General features: G+C 48.6%; 1 protein-coding gene across 1 annotated transcript; it reads left to right on the forward strand.

Moving 5' to 3' along the window:
- The first annotated feature begins 2,356 nt into the window (after window positions 1-2,356).
- LOC137305843 (transmembrane protein 91-like) lies at window positions 2,357-16,108 on the forward strand. Its single transcript, XM_067974775.1, has 3 exons — window positions 2,357-2,803; window positions 14,207-14,356; window positions 15,811-16,108. Exons 1-3 carry the CDS (start codon window positions 2,357-2,359, stop codon window positions 15,967-15,969), a joined length of 756 nt encoding a protein of 251 aa, XP_067830876.1. The 3' UTR covers window positions 15,970-16,108.
- Window positions 16,109-17,313: the final 1,205 nt, after the last annotated feature.

Here is a 17,313-nt window from a genome sequence, read left to right on the forward strand (position 1 = left end):
TTCCATATCTCTTTCTCTCTTTATTCTCTCACTCTTTATTCCATCTCTCTCTCTTTCTCTCTTTAATCTCTCATTCTTTATTCCATATCTCTCTCTTTCTCTCTTTATTCTCTCACTCTTTATTCCATCTCTCTCTCTTTCTCTCTTTATTCTCTCATTCTTTATTCCTTCTCTTTTTATTCTGTCTTGTTTTATTCCCTCTCTCCCTACTTCCGGTCCGCTTTTCCTCTCAATATTTTCACTGCCTGATCTGTGCGATTGCACTGAGTGTTATCACCCTCCTGTTAGGAAGCAGAAGATTTCAAATTCTCCCAACGAGGGAAATGGGAGTGAGATTGCAGACTCCGTGGGTCAGAGTCACTAGCTGCAATTGTTGGGGTACTTAAAACATGGAATTCAGGGGTCAGACTGTGGGGGTGGAGGGAGCTTGAACTGCCCCCCGCTCCCCCAAAGGGGAACCCCTGGAAAACCCACTATTTCCACAGTGTGAACGGTAGACCCCAAGTTCCACTCTCTATCTCGGGCCATTGTTTAATCTAAATGAAACCAATTGGAGACGTGAATCTTTCCATCTCCATTTTGCTGCAGGAACAGGGCAGGGGGAGAGACGGGGCTCCGATGTGGAGATGGGGGGTGGGTCGGGGTTCAGAGGTGGGGACGGGATGCGGGTAGGTCGGGGGTCCGAGTTGGGGATGGGTTGGGGGTGGGTCGGGGGTCCGAGGTGGGGATGGGATGGGATAGAGGTGGGTCGGAGGTCTGAGGTGGGGATGGGATGGGGGTGGGTCGGGGGTCCAAGCTGAGGAGCGGATGAGATGGGGTTGGGTCGGCAGTCCAAGGTGAGGTCGGGATGGGATGGGGGTGGGTCGGGGGTCCGAGGTGGGGATGGGATGGGGGTGGGTCGGGGGTCCGAGGTGGGGATGGGATGGGGGTGGGTCAGGAGTCCGAGATGAGGTTGGGATGGGATGGGGGTGGGTCGGGAGTCCGAGGTGAGGTGGGGATGGAATGGGGGTTGGTCGGGGGTCCGAGATGGGGATGGGATGGGAAGTGGGTGGGACGGGGCAAGATAGGGAGGCAGGGAGTGTTGTCACTGTGCAATGGTGTCCTGCCATCAACACGAGGGTCCTGCTTTTAGCAAGTTCCAAAGGCAGGCAAGGACAGGGCAAGAGAATCGGGCAGAGAACAGACGGGCTGGGGCCAGGGCAGTGAGTGAGCGATGGAAAGTGGGTCAGATCGGGCAAGGGCTGGGAAAGAACATGGCTGGGGCAGCAGGTGGGGGAGGGGAGGTCCTCCAGGGCAAGTTTTCCAAAGATATGTGCATGTCTGTGTACCTGTGTGTGTCTGTCTGTGTGTGTCGGTTTTGCGTGATGCATTTAGTTGGTTATAGGTCTGAGGTGAAGGTTCTCCCACAGTGCTGTTAGGTAGGGAGCTCCAGGATTTTGACCCAGCGACGATGAAGGAACGGCGATAGATTTCCAAGTGTTGTGTTGAGAAGAGCCGTCATTCAGTGGGTCTCACTCTCGCCTTTGAGTCATGAAGGTTGTGGGTCCAAGTCCCACTCCAGAGACTTGAGCACAAAATCCAGGCTGACACTCCTAGTGCTGTACTGAGGGAGTGCTGCACTGTCGGTGGTGCCATCTTTTGGATGAGACATAAAACCGAGGGTCTGCCCTCTCAGGTGGATGGAAACTATTCGAAGAAGAGCAGGGGAGTTCTCCCTGGTGCCCTGGCCAATATTTATCCTTCCGCCAACATCACGAAAACAGATTATCTGCTCATTATCACACTGCTGTTTGTGGGATCTTGCTGTGCGCAAATTGGCTGCCACATTTCCTACAACAGTGACTACGCTTCAAAAAGTACGTCATTGGCCGTAAAGCGCTTTGGGACGTCCTGAGGTTGTGAAAGGCGTGATAGGCTTGGAAATATATCGCCGTTCCTTCATCGTCGCTGGGTCAAAATCCTGGAACTCCCTTCCTAACAGCACTGTGGGAGAACCTTCACCACAGGTACACAGACACACACACATCTCTGGAAAACTTGCCCTGGAGGACCTCCCCTCCCCCACTTGCTGCAGTGGTTCAAGAGGACGGCTCACCACCACCTTCTCAGGCGCAATTAGAGATGGCTAATAAATGCTGGCCTCGCCAGCGACGCCCACATCCCATGAGTGAATATAATAAAGAAATGGAAGTCTTTCTTTATTCTTTTGAGAAAACGTGAAGATTTTAATCATTGCTATAAGCCTCAATCGTGAGTCAAAAGGGATAAACCATTGTTTTAATTTTACAGGCACCATGCAGAGCACCTACTGACCTGCCTGCGATCACGTTTATTGGGAGGACAAGACTGTGAAACAATGGAAAATCTGCGTGAGCTGCAGAGCCCTCTGTTGGAGAGGCAGACGAGCACCAAACCGTTTAGTCAGGTGCTGCGCGGCCGATATTCAGCTCAGGAGGAACCTCCCCAAGAAAGAGTCGGCTTCTCACGGGCGCCGATCTGGGGCTCCCTGGTTAGGAGCAAGTCTCAGTCTCCGACCGGCACGGACTCCCACCTGGCCCAGCAGCTCCTGGAGGCCCGTTTGCTGCGCGACACCGTGGAGCCTCTGTACAGTCCGGGCCTGATACTCTGCACGGACTGGGCGAGCCAGAAAGACCGTACTGAGACCACTTTCACCGAGAGCAAGGCTGGGAAGCAGGAGATCGGAAACTCCTCGGAGCCCAAGGTTCTGGAACTTGGAGCAAGTCAGGTGAAACTTCCAACCGTCTCGATCGACGTGGAGGACATCCCATTTCCAGAGACGCAGGTAAATTGGTCACCATAGCAATCAAAATGGATAACAGACACCATAGGCCCGTGCGGCCTCTTGTCCTAATTTGTCAGTTTCATTAGGGATGTTCATAGATTCCTTGTGGAAAACCAGTGTTGGGAAAGTGAGGAAAGTCTATTTGGGTTAGATCCAACAAGCCGACCCTTTCTGATTGTTCTCCACCCCGCCTACCCGCCTCTTCACCATATCTCGAGTCTTTCCTTCTCCAGAAGTACCTCTAGTTGCCTTTTCAACCCATCTGTACTACTTTTCTCACTGACCTTCCCGGTGTCCTGGCCAACGTTCCTCCCTCGCCTAATAACACCACAAACAGACTGTCTGATCATTCATTTCATTGCTATTTGTGGGATCTTTCTGTGCACAAAATGGCTGTTGCATTTGCCTACATGACAACAGCAACTGCACCTCGAAGTAATTCATTGCACGTGAAACAGTTTGTGTCACTTCTAAGAGATGTGGCAAGACGTTATATATATTTTTTAATTCGTTCATGGGATGTAGGCGTTGCTGGCGAGGCTGGCATTTATTGCCCATCCCTAATTGCCCTTGAGAAGGTGGTGGTGAGCCGCCTTCTTGAACCGCTGCAGTCCGTGTGGTGAAGGTTCTCCCACAGTGCTGTTAGGAAGGGAGTACCAGGATTTTGACCCAGCGACGATGAAGGAACGGCGATATATTTCCAAGTCGGGATGGTGTGTGACTTGGAGGGGAACGTGCAGGTGGTGTTGTTCCCATGTGCCTGCTGCTCTTGTCCTTCTAGGTGGTAGAGGTCGCGGGTTTGGGAGGTGCTGTCAAAGAAGCCTTGGCGAGTTGCTGCAGTGCATCCTGTGGATGGTGCACAGTGCGCCAGTGGTGAAGGGAGTAAATGTTTAGGGTGGTGGATGGGGTGCCAATCAAGCGGGCTGCTTTGTCCTGGATGGTGTCAAGCTTCTTGAGTGTTGTTGGAGCTGCACTCATCCAGACAAGTGGAGAGTATTCCATCACACTCCTGACTTGTGCCTTGTAGATGGTGGGAACGCTTTGGGGAATTAGGAGGTGAGTCACTCGCCACAGAATACCCAACCTCTGACCTGCTCTTGTAGCCACAGTATTTATGTGGCTGGTCCAGTTAAGTTTCTGGTCAATGGTGACTCCCAGGATGTTGATGGTGGGGGATTCGGCGATGGTAATGCCGTTGAATGTCAAGGGGAGATGGTTAGACCCTCTCTTGTTGGAGATGGTCATTGCCTGGCACTTGTCTGGCACGAATGTTACTTGCCACTTATGAGCCCAAGCCTGGATGTTGTCCAGGTCTTGCTGCATGCGGGCTCGGACTGCTTCATCATCTGAGGAGTTGCGAATGGAACTGAACACTGTGCAATCATCAGCGAACATCCCCATTTCTGACCTTATGATGGAGGGAAGGTCATTGATGAAGCAGCTGAAGATGGTTGGGCCTAGGACATTGCCCTGAGGAACTCCTGCAATTTATTCAAAATTTCTGTGTTTCATACCATGTTTACTATTAGTTTCCTAAATAGATCCTGTTTTTAAAAAATTCTTTGGTAGTGTGAATAATTTACCTGCATTAGCCCGATCCATCCCTTTCATAAGTTCCCCATCCCCTTGCACCAAGTCCCGTTCACCATCGCCCCTGTGCTCGCTGACCTACATTGGCTCCCGGTCCGGGAATGCCTCGATTTTAAAATTCTCACCCTTGTTTTCAAATCCCTCCATGGCCTCACTCCTCTCTATCTCTGTAACCTCCTCCAACCCTACAACCCTCCGAGATCTCTGCGCTCCTCCAATTCTGGCCTCTTGTGCATCCCCAATTTTAATCACTCCATCATTGGCGGCCATGCCTTCAGCTGCCTAGGCCCTAAGCTCTGGAATTCCCTCCCTAAACCTCTCCACCTCCTTTAAGACTCTCCATAAAACCTATTTCTCCGACCAAGCTTTTGGTCACCTGTCCTAATATCGTCTTATGTGGCTTGTTGTTAAATTTTGTTTGATAATGCTCCTGTGAAGCGCCTTGGGATGTTTTACTACATTAAAGGCGCTATATAAATGCAAGTAGTTGTTGTTGTTTGCAAAGTTCCATGAGGCCTCCTCTGATCCCAGGGAAGAGATGACAATGGCCCATCCTGATCTCAAAATATATGACTCATTCGTGGCTCCCTATTGGGTGGTGTTGATGGATGGCCCTGTGCTCCTGGTCCTGCAATGCCTCGATTTTAAAATTCTCATCCTTGTTTTCAAATCCCTCCATGGCTTCGCTCCTCCCTATCTCTGTGACCTCCTCCAGCCTACAACCCTCCCAGATCGGCCCTCCAGTCCGTGTTGGTGTTTATCGTCCACACAAGCAGTAATCCTAATCCCATGTGCTCGCCCTGTTCCCAAGTCCCTTTATCCCTCTTTCCTTCAACCACCTATTCTTAAATGTTGACATGGTCTCTGCTTCAATCACTGATTCCAGTACTACATTCCACAGCCTCACACCCCTCTGTGTAAAAAAGGTTTTTCCTTCTCGCTCTCCTAAATCTCTTACACTCAATCCTATAACTTTATCCCCTTGATCCAGATGACAGAGTTGGGAGAGATACCTGCTCCACATAGCCATCTAGTAACTAGAACCTGCAAGTACATTGTGAGAGTTTACATAGCAATTCACAATGGGAAATGTTGACATAAAAAGTGACCAAAAACCATGATAACAGGGAGCGTATGTCCTATAGAAGATTTTAAATAATCTGCTTCTGTTTAAATTGAATGTTGGACCGGGTGAGTTGGATGTTGGACCGGGTGAGTTGGATGCTGGACTGGGTGAGTTGGATGTTGGACCGGGTGAATTGGACGCTGGACCGGGTGAGTTGGACGTTGGACCGGGTGAGTTGGATGTTGGACCGGGTGAATTGGACGCTGGACCGAGTGAGTTGGACGTTGGACCGGGTGAGTTGGACGTTGGACCGGGTGAGTTGGATGCTGGACCGGGTGAGTTGGACGTTGGACCGGGTGAGTTGGATGCTGGACCGGGTGAGTTGGACGTTGGACCGGGTGAGTTGGACGCTGGACCGGGTGAGTTGGACGCTGGACCGGGTGAGTTGGATGCTGGACGGGGTGAGTTGGACGTTGGACTTGGTGAGTTGAATGTTGGACCGGGTGAGTTGAATGTTGGACCGGGTGAGTTGGACGTTGGACCGGGTGAGTTGGACGTTGGACCGGGTGAGTTGGACGTTGGACCGGGTGAGTTGGATGTTGGACCGGGTGAGTTGGACGTTGGACTTGGTGAGTGGATGTTGGACCGGGTGAGTTGCATGTTGGACCGGGTGAGTTGGATGTTGGACCGGGTGAGTTGGATGTTGGACCGGGTGAGTTGGATGTTGGACCGGGTGAGTTGGATGTTGGACCGGGTGAGTTGGATGTTGGACCGGGTGAGTTGGATGTTGGACCGGGTGAGTTGGAAGTTGGACTGGGTGAGTTGGATGTTGGACCGGGTGAGTTGAATGTTGGACCGGGTGAGTTGGATGTTGGACCGGGTGAGTTGGACGTTGGACTGGGTGAGTTGGACGTTGGACCGGGTGAGTTGGACGCTGGACCGGGTGAGTTGGACGTTGGACCGGGTGAGTTGGATGTTGGACCGGGTGAGTTGGATGTTGGACCGGGTGAGTTGGACGTTGGACCGGGTGAGTTGGACGTTGGACCGGGTGAGTTGGACGTTGGACCGGGTGAGTTGGAAGTTGGACCGGGTGAGTTGGACGTTGGACCGGGTGAGTTGGACGTTGGACCGGGTGAGTTGGATGTTGGACCGGGTGAGTTGGACGTTGGACCGGGTGAGTTGGACGTTGGACCGGGTGAGTTGGACGTTGGACCGGGTGAGTTGGACGTTGGACCGGGTGAGTTGGACGTTGGACCGGGTGAGTTGGATGTTGGACCGGGTGAGTTGGATGTTGGACCGGGTGAGTTGGACGTTGGACCGGGTGAGTTGGACGTTGGACCGGGTGAGTTGGATGTTGGACCGGGTGAGTTGGAAGTTGGACCGGGTGAGTTGGACGCTGGACCGGGTGAGTTGGACGTTGGACCGGGTGAGTTGGACGTTGGACCGGGTGAGTTGAATGTTGGACCGGGTGAGTTGGATGTTGGACCGGGTGAGTTGGATGTTGGACTGGGTGAGTTGAAACAGCCTTTTCCCATCCTCAACATTTTTCTTATGTACTTATGGAGCCAGCTCAATCCACAAGTGCCAACCGTGGCTCAGTGCTGGCACTCTTAGTCCCTGAGTCAGAAGGTTGTGAGTTTAAGCCCCACTCCAGCGACTTGGGCACATGATCTGGGCTAGCACTCCAGTGCAGTACTGAGGGAGTGCTGCACTGTCAGATAAGAGGTTAAACTGAAGCCCGGTCTGAAAGAAAAGAAAGACTTGCATTGATATAGCACCTTTCATGACCTTAGGGCATCCCAAAGTGCTTTACAGTCAATGAAGTATTCTTGAAGTGAGTAACTGTTGTAATGTGGCAGCCAAATTGTGCACAGCAAGCTCCCGCAAACAGTAACGTGATAATGATCAGATTATGTGCTCAAGTCCTGAAATGAGGCTTGAACCTACGACCTTTTGATTTAGAGGCTACCACAGAGTCACGGCAGACAGTGACATTAACTGCTCATTCACCCAATCCTTGTGGGATCTTACTGAATGGAAATCACGTCCTGAATTTGTCTACAAAACAACAGTGACTATATTTCAAAATAATTCATGATACATGGGGAACTTTGGACATTTATGAGACGTGATTAGGGACTGAAGTCTCACTTACGCAGCATTAAATTCACATCTTTATTGATTCATCTCACCACCGCTGCTCATTTTTACAATAATTTCCTCATTATTCAGTTCTGTGAAATAAAGTAATAATTCACATGATGGGAACAATTGGGATTTATTTCAATTAGTTCCCTTGGAAATAGAATAACCTTAGATTGAAATTCACAGCATCCAAAACTAAAATAAAATGCTTTAAGCAGTTTATAAATAGCCCACTCACAGAGAGTGAGAACGCGAGAGAAAGAGGGAGACAGAGAAAGAGAGAGCGAGAGAGAGAAAGAAATAAATAAAGAGGGAGATAGAGTAACAGAGAGAGACAAACAGAGAGGGAGAGATGGAGAGGGAGACAGAATGACAGCGAGAGACAGAAACAGAGAGAGAGAGACAGAGAGGGAGAGAGAAAGAGAGACAGAAACAGAGAGAGAGAGACAGAGAGGGAGAGAGAAAGAGAGACAGAGGGAGAGAGAAAGAGAGACAGAAACAGAGAGAGCGAGACAGAGAGGGAGAGAGAAAGAAAGAGAGACAGAAACAGAGAGAGAGGGAGGGAAAGAGATGAAGAGAGAGAGATGGAGAAGGGGAGAGAGAGACAGAGACAGGGAGAGAGGGAGGGGGGAGAGTGAACCAGAGGCAGAGAGGAAAGGAGAGATAGAGAAGGAGCGAGAGAGAGAGAGAGAGACATAGAAACAGAGAAAGAGAGAGAGAGAGAGACACGGACACAGAGAGAGATGGAGAAGGGGAGAGAGAGAGACAGAGACAGGGAGAGAGAGAGAGAGCGAGAGAGAGGGGGGAGAGTGAGCCAGAGGCAGAGAGGAAAGGAGAGATAGAGAAGGAGCAAGAGAGAGAGAGAGATAGATAGATAGAGAGAGAGAGAGACAGAGAAACAGAGAGAGAGAGAGAATCACAGAGAGAGATGAAGAGAGAGAGCCTCCTTGGACAGGAAGGGTTTGACAGAATACAATGTGTGGGTTGGTAGTGAGTCACAGACCAGGAAGGGCTCGGGTTCAATGCCTGAGTTTGCTGATCTCAGCCAGGGTTGGAGCTAGATGCAAAGAATGGCTTCAGCACCCCTTGGGCTAGGGAAAGTAATAAGCAGCTGATCATAATCCACTGACCCCTGCTGGAAATGGCACGCAAGTGCGACATCAGGTTCTGCTGACCCCATCATTGAATTCCCCGCTAACACTCATAGAATCATAGAACAATACAGTATAGAAGGAGGCCATTCGGCCCTTCATGCCAGTGCCCACTCTTTGAAAGAGCTATCCAATTAGTCCCACTCCCCTGCCCTTTCCCCATCGCCCTGCAAATTTTTCCCCTTCAAATATTTATCCAATTCCCTTTTTGAAAGTTTCGAATGAATCTGCTTCCACCGCCCTTTCAGGCAGCGCATTCCAGGTCATAACAACTCGCTGCGTAAAAAAATGTTTCCTCATGTCGCCTCTGGCTCTTTTGCCGATCACCTTAAATCTGTGCCCTCTGGTTACCGACCCTTCTGCCACTGGTAACAGTTTCTCCTTATTTACTCTATCAAAACCCTTCATGATTTTGAACACCTCTATTAAATCTCCCCTTAACCTTCTCTGCTCCAAGGGGAACAATCCCAGCTTACATGGTCTCGCCATGTGACTGAAGTCCCTCATCCCTGGTATCATTCTAGTAAATCTCCTCCGCACCCATTCCAAGGCCTTGACATCCTTCCCAAAGTATGGACACAATACTCCAGCCGAGGTCTATCCAGTGATTTATAAAGGTTTAGCATAACTCCTTTGCTTTCGTATTATATGCTTCTGTTTATAAAGCCAAGGATCCCATATGCTTTTTTAACAGCCTTCTCAACTTGTCCTGCCACCTTCAAAGGATTTCTGTACGTACACCCCCAGGTCTCTCTGTTCCTGCACCCCCTGTGAAATTGTACCATTTACTTTATACTGTCTCTCCTCATTTCACACTTCTCTGTGTTAAATTTCCTCATGTCCGCAGGCTCCTCCTGGGACCACAGTGTGACCCTGGGTGAACCACTTCTCGAAGCATCCAGTGGAGATAGCTGATTGAAGCCCTGGTATTACACTCCATCAATGTAATAATGGTACTTCACTACAATTTAAGTGTCAGCTTGGCTCAGTTGCTGGCACTCTGATCCAGGAACTTGTGGTTTCAAGCCCATTCCAGGAGCAGGCTGATACTTCAGTGCAGTACTGAGGGAGTGCCACACTGTCAGAGGTGCCGTCTTTCAGATGAGATGTTAAACGTGTTACATAAGAACATAAGAAATAGGAGCAGGAGTAGGCCAATCGGCCCCTCGAGCCTGCTCCGCCATTCAATAAGATCATGGCTGATCTGATCCTAACCTCAAATTTAAATTCATGTCCAATTTCCTGCCCGCTCCCCGTAACCCCTAATTCCCTTTACTTCTAGGAAACTGTCTATTTCTGTTTTAAATTTATTCAATGATATAGCTTCCACAGCTTCCTGGGGCAGCAAATTCCACAGACCTACTACCCTCTGAGTGAAGAAGTTTCTCCTCATCTCAGTTTTGAAAGAGCAGCCCCTTATTCTAAGATTATGCCCCCTAGTTCTAGTTTCACCCATCCTTGGGAACATCCTTACCGCATCCACCCGATCAAGCCCCTTCACAATCTTATATGTTTCAATAAGATCGCCTCTCATTCTTCTGAACTCCAATGAGTAGAGTCCCAATCCACTCAACCTCTCCTCATATGTCCACCCCCTCATCCCCGGGATTAACCGAATGAACCTTCTTTGTACTGCCTCGAGAGCAAGTATGTCTTTTCTTAAGTATGGACACCAAAACTGTATGCAGTATTCCAGGTGCGGTCTCACCAATACCTTATATAACTGCAGCAATACCTCCCTGTTTTTATATTCTATTCCCCTAGCAATAAAAGCCAACATTCCGTTGGCCTTCTTGATCACCTGCTGCACCTGCATGCTAACTTTTTGATTTTCTTGTACTAGGACCCCCAGATCCCTTTGTACTGCAGTACTTTCCAGTTTCTTACCATTAAGAAAATAACTTGCTCTCTGATTTTTCCTGCCAAAGTGCATAACCTCACATTTTCCAATATTGTATTGCATCTGCCAAATCTCCGCCCACTCACCCAGCCTGTCTATATCCCCTTGCAGGTTTTTTATGTCCTCCTCACTCTCTACTTTCCCTCCCATCATTGTATCATCTGCAAACTTTGATATGTTACACTCGGTCCCCTCCTCCAAATCGTTAATATAGATTGTAAAGAGTTGGGGACCCAGCACCGACCCCTGCGGAACACCACTGGCTACTGGTTGCCAGTCCGAGAATGAACCATTTATCCCAACTCTCTGCTTCCTGTTAGATAACCAATCCTCCACCCATGCCAGAATATTACCCCCAATCCAGTGATTCTTTATCTTGAGCAATAATCTTTTATGTGGCACCTTGTCGAATGCCTTCTGGAAGTCTAAATACACTACGTCCACTGGTTCCCCTTTATCCACCCTGTATGTTATGTCCTCAAAGAACTCAAGCAAATTTGTCAGACATGACTTCCCCTTCGTAAAGCCATGCTGACTTTGTCCTATTAAATTATGTTTATCCAAATGTTCCGCTACTGTCTCCTTAATAATAGACTCCAAAATTTTACCCACCACAGATGTTAGGCTAACTGGTCTATAATTTCCAGCCTTCTGCCTACTACCCTTTTTAAATAAGGGTGTTACATTAGCAGTTTTCCAATCTGCCGGGACCTTTGCCGAGTCCAGAGAATTTTGGAAAATTATTACCAAAGCATCCACAATCCCTACTGCCACTTCCCTCAAGACCCTAGGATGTAAGCCATCAGGTCCAGGGGATTTATCCGCCTTGAGTCCCATTAATTTACTGAGTACCAAGTCCTGAGTGATTTTAATCGTATTTAGCTCCTCCCCCACTAGAGCCCCCTGTTTGTCCAGTGTTGGGATATTCTTAGTGTCCTCTACCGTAAAGACTGAAACAAAATATTTGTTCAGCATTTTTGCCATCTCCATGTTTCCCACCATTAATTTCCTGGTCTCATCCTCTAAGGGACCTACGTTTGCCTTAGCCACCCTTTTTCTTTTTATATAACGATAGAAACTCTTGCTATCTGTTTTTATATTTTTTGCTAATTTATTTTCATAATCTATCTTCCCTTTCTTAATCAATCCTTTAGTTACTTTTTGCTGTCTTTTGAAGACTTCCCAATCTTCTATCCTCCCACTAAGTTTGGCTACCTTATATGTCCTTGTTTTTAGTCGGATACTATCCTTAATTTCTTTACTTAGCCACGGATGGCTGTCATTTCTTTTACACCCTTTTTTCCTCAGTGGAATATATATTTTTTGAAAGTTGTAAAATAACTCCTTAAATGAACACCACTGCTCATGTACCGTCTTACCCTTTAATCTATTTTCCCAGTCCACTTTAATCAATTCCGCTCTCATACCATCATAGTCTCCTTTATTCAAGCTCAGTACGCTTGTTTGAGAACCAACCTTCTCACCCTCTAATTGGATATGGAATGTAACCATGTTATGGTCACTCATTCCAAGGGGATCCTTAACTAGGACATTATTAATTAATCCTGGCTCATTACACAGGACCAGGTCCAAAGTTGCTTGCCCCCTTGTAGGATCAGTTACATACTGCTCAAGAAATCCATCCCTAATACACTCAATAAACTCTTCCTCAAGGCTGCCCTGCCCAATTTGATTTGTCCAGTTTATATGATAGTTAAAATCCCCCATAATTATAGCTGTTCCCTTATTACATGCCCCGACTATTTCCTGATTAATACTTCTTCCAGCAGAGTTGCAACTATTAGGAGGCCTATATACTATGCCCACTAGTGTTTTTTTCCCCTTATTATTCCTTATCTCTACCCAAACTGTTTCATTATCCTGATCCTTTGTCCCAATATCATTTCTCTGTATTACAGTGATTCCTTCCTTTATTAACATAGCCACCCCACCTCCCCTTCCTTCCTGCCTGTCCTTCCTGATTGTTAAATACTCTGGCATATTTAATTTCCAGTCGTTGTCACCCTGCAGCCATGTTTCTGTAATGGCCACAAGATCATACCCATACGTAGTTATTTGTGCCGTTAACTCGTCCATTTTGTTACGAATGCTACGTGCATTCAGATAAAGAACTTTCAAATATGTTTTATGACACTTAGTTCCTGCTTTTTCCTTTTTTAACACTTTACCTTTTACTCCATACCTTCTGTCCCTTCCTGATACGCTTTCCTCTGTCTCCCTGCTCAGATTCCCAACCCCCTGCCACAGCTTTGATGCTGGGTTAATCGCCTTATGCCTTCTAGTTTTTATTTTATCTGTCGTGCCTAAAGTACACTTTCTTTCCGCTGCTCTACGCTTTTCCCTTTCACTTGTTCTTGAACAACTGTTTGTACTATTTGTATTGTAGATTTCCCCTGGGTCTTCCCCTCTCTTGCTGCTCTCAACTTTATTCTCTTCTGACTCCCCGCACAGGTTCCCATCCCCCTGCCACTCTAGATTAAACCTTCCCCAACAGCACTAGCAAACACCCCCGCGAGGACATTGGTCCTGGTCCTGGTCCTGCTCGGGTGTAACCCGTCACGCTTGTACAGGTCCCACCTTCCCCAGAACCGGTCCCAATGTCCCATGAATCTAAATGTTGATGTAAGAGGTCCCAGTTCTCCCTGCGTCCTGGCCAACATTGCACTCTTGCCACACACCACCAGAAATAGATTGTTATGCATCTCATTTGCTAATTGTGGGATCTTGCTGTGTGCAAATTGGCTGCTGTCTTGGCCTACAAAAGTGACTGCACTTCAGTAGTAATTAATCTGCTGCATTTCCTGAGGAGGTGATAAGGTGCTATATAAATGCCTTACTTTCTTACCATTAATGCGTTGAAACATTCGGTATAACCACTCAAGATCTTGCTTATGTCATGCATTTCCTGTCTGCAAACGTTACTTCCTGTAACACTCTCAACATTTATACGGGGAAAACCATGTATAAAGATTTTGCCATCACAGTTTGATGAACCAATCAAATCATAGAATCATAGAATCATAGAAGTTACAACATGGAAACAGGCCCTTCGGCCCAACATGTCCATGTCGCCCAGTTTATACCACTAAGCTAGTCCCAAATAGAATCATAGATTCACTAAGTCGAATCTGACGGACTGAAGGTCTCTTCTCTTTAACGCCCCACCATTGGCGGCCGTGCCTTCAGCCGCCTAGGCCCCACGCTCTCAACACTCTCCCTAAACCTCTCCCCCCTCCTCACCTCCCTCTCTTCCCTTAATGCTCTCCATAAAACCCACCTCTTTGACCAAGCTTTCGGCCACCCCTCCTAATCTCCCTTTCTTTGGCTTGGCACGCATTATTGTCTGATTAAGCTCTTGTGACGTCTTTCGACTTTAAATGCGAGCTGTCATTGGAGTCTGGGCTGGATTTGAATGCAGATCCTAGAGGTGAAAGGTCAGTGCCCGAGCTACCCCCCCCACCCCCCATCTCTAATTTGATACGGTATTTTCTCCAAAACTATATGCAGTGTCGACATTACTGTTTTCACAGAATGACTACTACAGCGATAGTGACAGTGACAATGACAGTGACAGCACATTCTCCCTCATCATCCCTCAAGATTACTTGGGACTAGCCGTCTTTTCCATGCTCTGTTGCTTCTGGCCTATGGGAATTGCTGCATTTTACCTGTCGCAGAAGGTAAGACGCCATCTTGTTACACATTCCAGCTGCGATTCTTCGGGGCTGAAAGGGTTCAATTATGAGGACAGGTTGCATAAACTTGGGTTTTGTTCCCTTGAGGGGTGATCTAATCGAGGAGTTTAAAATGATTAAGGGATTCAATAGGATAGATACGGAGAAACTATTTCCGCTGGTGGGGGATTCCAGAACAAGAGGGCACAATCTTAAAATGAGAGCCAAACCAATCATGAGTGAAATCAGGCAGCACTTTTTCACACAAGGGGTGGTGCAAATCTGGAACTCTCTCCCCTAAAAACCTGTGAGTGCTGGGGGTCAATTGGAGCTTTCAAGACTGAGGTCGATAGATTTTTATTGGGTGAGGTTATCAAGGGATATGGAGCAAAGGCGGGTAAATGGAGTTGAGGTACAGATTAGCAATGAGTCTAATTGAATGACGGAACAGGCTCGAGGGGCTGAATGGCCTACTCCTGTTCCTATGTTCCCACCTACCTTATGTAAGTCTATGTCGCAGGGGGGGGGGTCCCTGCTTCATCGAAGTCGATGGGGAGGGAGGGGGGTGGTTGCAACGGCCACATTTGAAGTACAGTTGTGTTTAATGTTCTGTGGACAGTGTGGAGTAGCAGTAATTAAACATGCTGTAACCTTCTCCACTGCCAGCCCTACAACAGGCTGAGGGGTGACTTGATTGAGGTGTACAAAATTATGAGGGGCCCAGATAGAGTAGACAGGAAGTACCTGTTTCCCCTAGCGGAGCGTTCAAGAACTAGAGGACATAGATTTAAGCTGATTGGCGGAAGGGTTAGAGGGGACATGAGGAAAAACTTTTTTACCCAGAGGGTGTTGTGTGTATGGAATTCGCTGCCCGAATTGGTGGTAGAGGCAGGGACCCTCAACTCTTTTAAAAAGTGCCTGCACCTAAAGTGCTGTAATCTGCAGGGCTACGGACCGGGTACTGGAAGGTGGGATTAGAATGGGCACCTGGTTGTTCTTCGAGCCGGCGTGGACACAATGGGCCGAATGGCCCCCTTCTGTGCTGTATCTTTTCTATGGTTCTAACAACCCTCCGAGATCTCTGCCTTCCTCCAATTCTGGCCTCTTGCGCATCCCCTGATTTCCTTTGCCCCACCATTGGCGGCCGTGCCTTCGGCTGCCTAGACCCTGAGCTCTGGAATTCCCTCCCTGAACCTCTCTCTCCTCCATTTAAGACGCTTCTTAAAACCGTGACCAAGCAAATGTCCTACTATCTCCTTATGCGGCTCGGTGTCAGATTTTGTCTGATAATCGCTCCCGTGAAGCGCCTTGGGACATTTTTACTACTTTAAAGGTGCTATATTAATGCATGTTGTTAAATTATCAGTTTTAAATATCTTAATTTCTCGTTAGAACAATTAGTCACTTCTCTGTGTTATTCTTTGGTGCAGCAATTAAATTTCTCCTCTTGTGTCCTGCAGACCAGCAAAGCCACAGCCAAAGGGGATTATCGCCGTGCCAGCTCGGCCTCCAGGCAAGCTCTGTGTACAGCCGTCTGCTCCATTGCTCTCGGGGTCTGTACATACGTCGGAGGCGTGGTGGCTCTCGCCGTCTACCTGTCGAGGGACGGCCACCCGTAGCGCCAGGTCCCGAGCGGGCGCCAACCTCTGCAGGCGCCGCTCGGGAGGGGAGACGCTCGCCGGGAATCACCACCGTCAGCCTGGGCCTCCGAGTGTCTGCAGGGCCGAGATACGGGACATCGCGGCGGGGATGACTGAAGACGACCACATGCTTGCCCGTCAGGGTCTGACCCGATGCTGCGAGCTGCGGACGAGCTGCTGCTCGTGGGATGTTTTGCTGCACATCGCGTCACAAACCATTTCGCTATACTGACAATAAACAGAAGGCTCCACCTGGACTAAATCAGAATCCGACACTATCTTCCCTCTGTGATGTTGTACGGTAAATAATTGTCTTTGCAGAGTTACAAGTTCTGGTTGTGGGTTTGTGTCCCACTCCAGAGATTTGAGCACCTAATCCAGGCTGACATTCCTAGTGCAGTACTGAGGGAGTGCTGCACTGCTGGAGGTGCCGTGTTTCGGATGAGACGTCTGCCCTCACAGGTGGACCTAAAAGATCCCATAATACTTTTTCGAAGAAGAGCAGGGGAGTCCTGGCCAATATTTATCCCTCAACCAACATCACTAAAAAACAAATTATCTGGTCATTATCTCATTGCTGTTTGTGGGATCTTACTGTGCGGAAATTGGCTGCCGCATTTCCTATATTCCAACAGTGACTACACTTCAAAAGTACGTCATTGGCTGTAAAGCGCTTTAGGACGTCCTGAGGTCGTGAAAGGCGCTATATAAATGCAAGTTCTTTCTTTCTTTTACATTTTAGGCTTCAGGGAACGGAAGCCAATGTGGGTCGAAGGGGACAGGGTCAGAGAGAACAGGGTCGGCTAGCACGGGGTCGGAGAGAACGGAGTCATAGAGCACGGGGTCGGAGGGGACGGGCTTAGTGAGGACGGGATCATAGAGCACGGGGTCGGAGGGGATGGGGTCGGAGAGAACCGGAGCTGGGTGGGCAGGGTCGGGGTCAGAGGGGACGGGGTCGGAGAGGGCAGGGTCAGCGTGGGCAGGGTCAGGGTGAGCGGGGTCGGGGTCGGACAGGACAGGCTCGGAGGGGACTGGATGATGAGACTCCACCCCTGGTCCTTGCAAATGTTAGGCAGCAAAAGTAAACGTTAAAGCGAGACGCCCCAAATTCCTCTCTGATGAAAAACGTTGAATGCTGCCTCCACAGATTCAGCCGCACTCCATGTACAGCTCATGCTAACCCCTCGGCACAGCAGGGGCTGAAACCCTCTCTTCTCTTAGTGCCAGAAACACGTAAGAACATAAGAAATAGGAGCAGGAATAGGCCATACGGCCCCTCGAACCTGCTCCACCATTCAATAAGATCATAGCTGATCTTCTACC

The sequence above is a fragment of the Heptranchias perlo genome, chromosome 41 (assembly GCF_035084215.1).
Source record: "Heptranchias perlo isolate sHepPer1 chromosome 41, sHepPer1.hap1, whole genome shotgun sequence".
In the NCBI taxonomy this organism is placed as follows: domain Eukaryota; kingdom Metazoa; phylum Chordata; class Chondrichthyes; order Hexanchiformes; family Hexanchidae; genus Heptranchias; species Heptranchias perlo.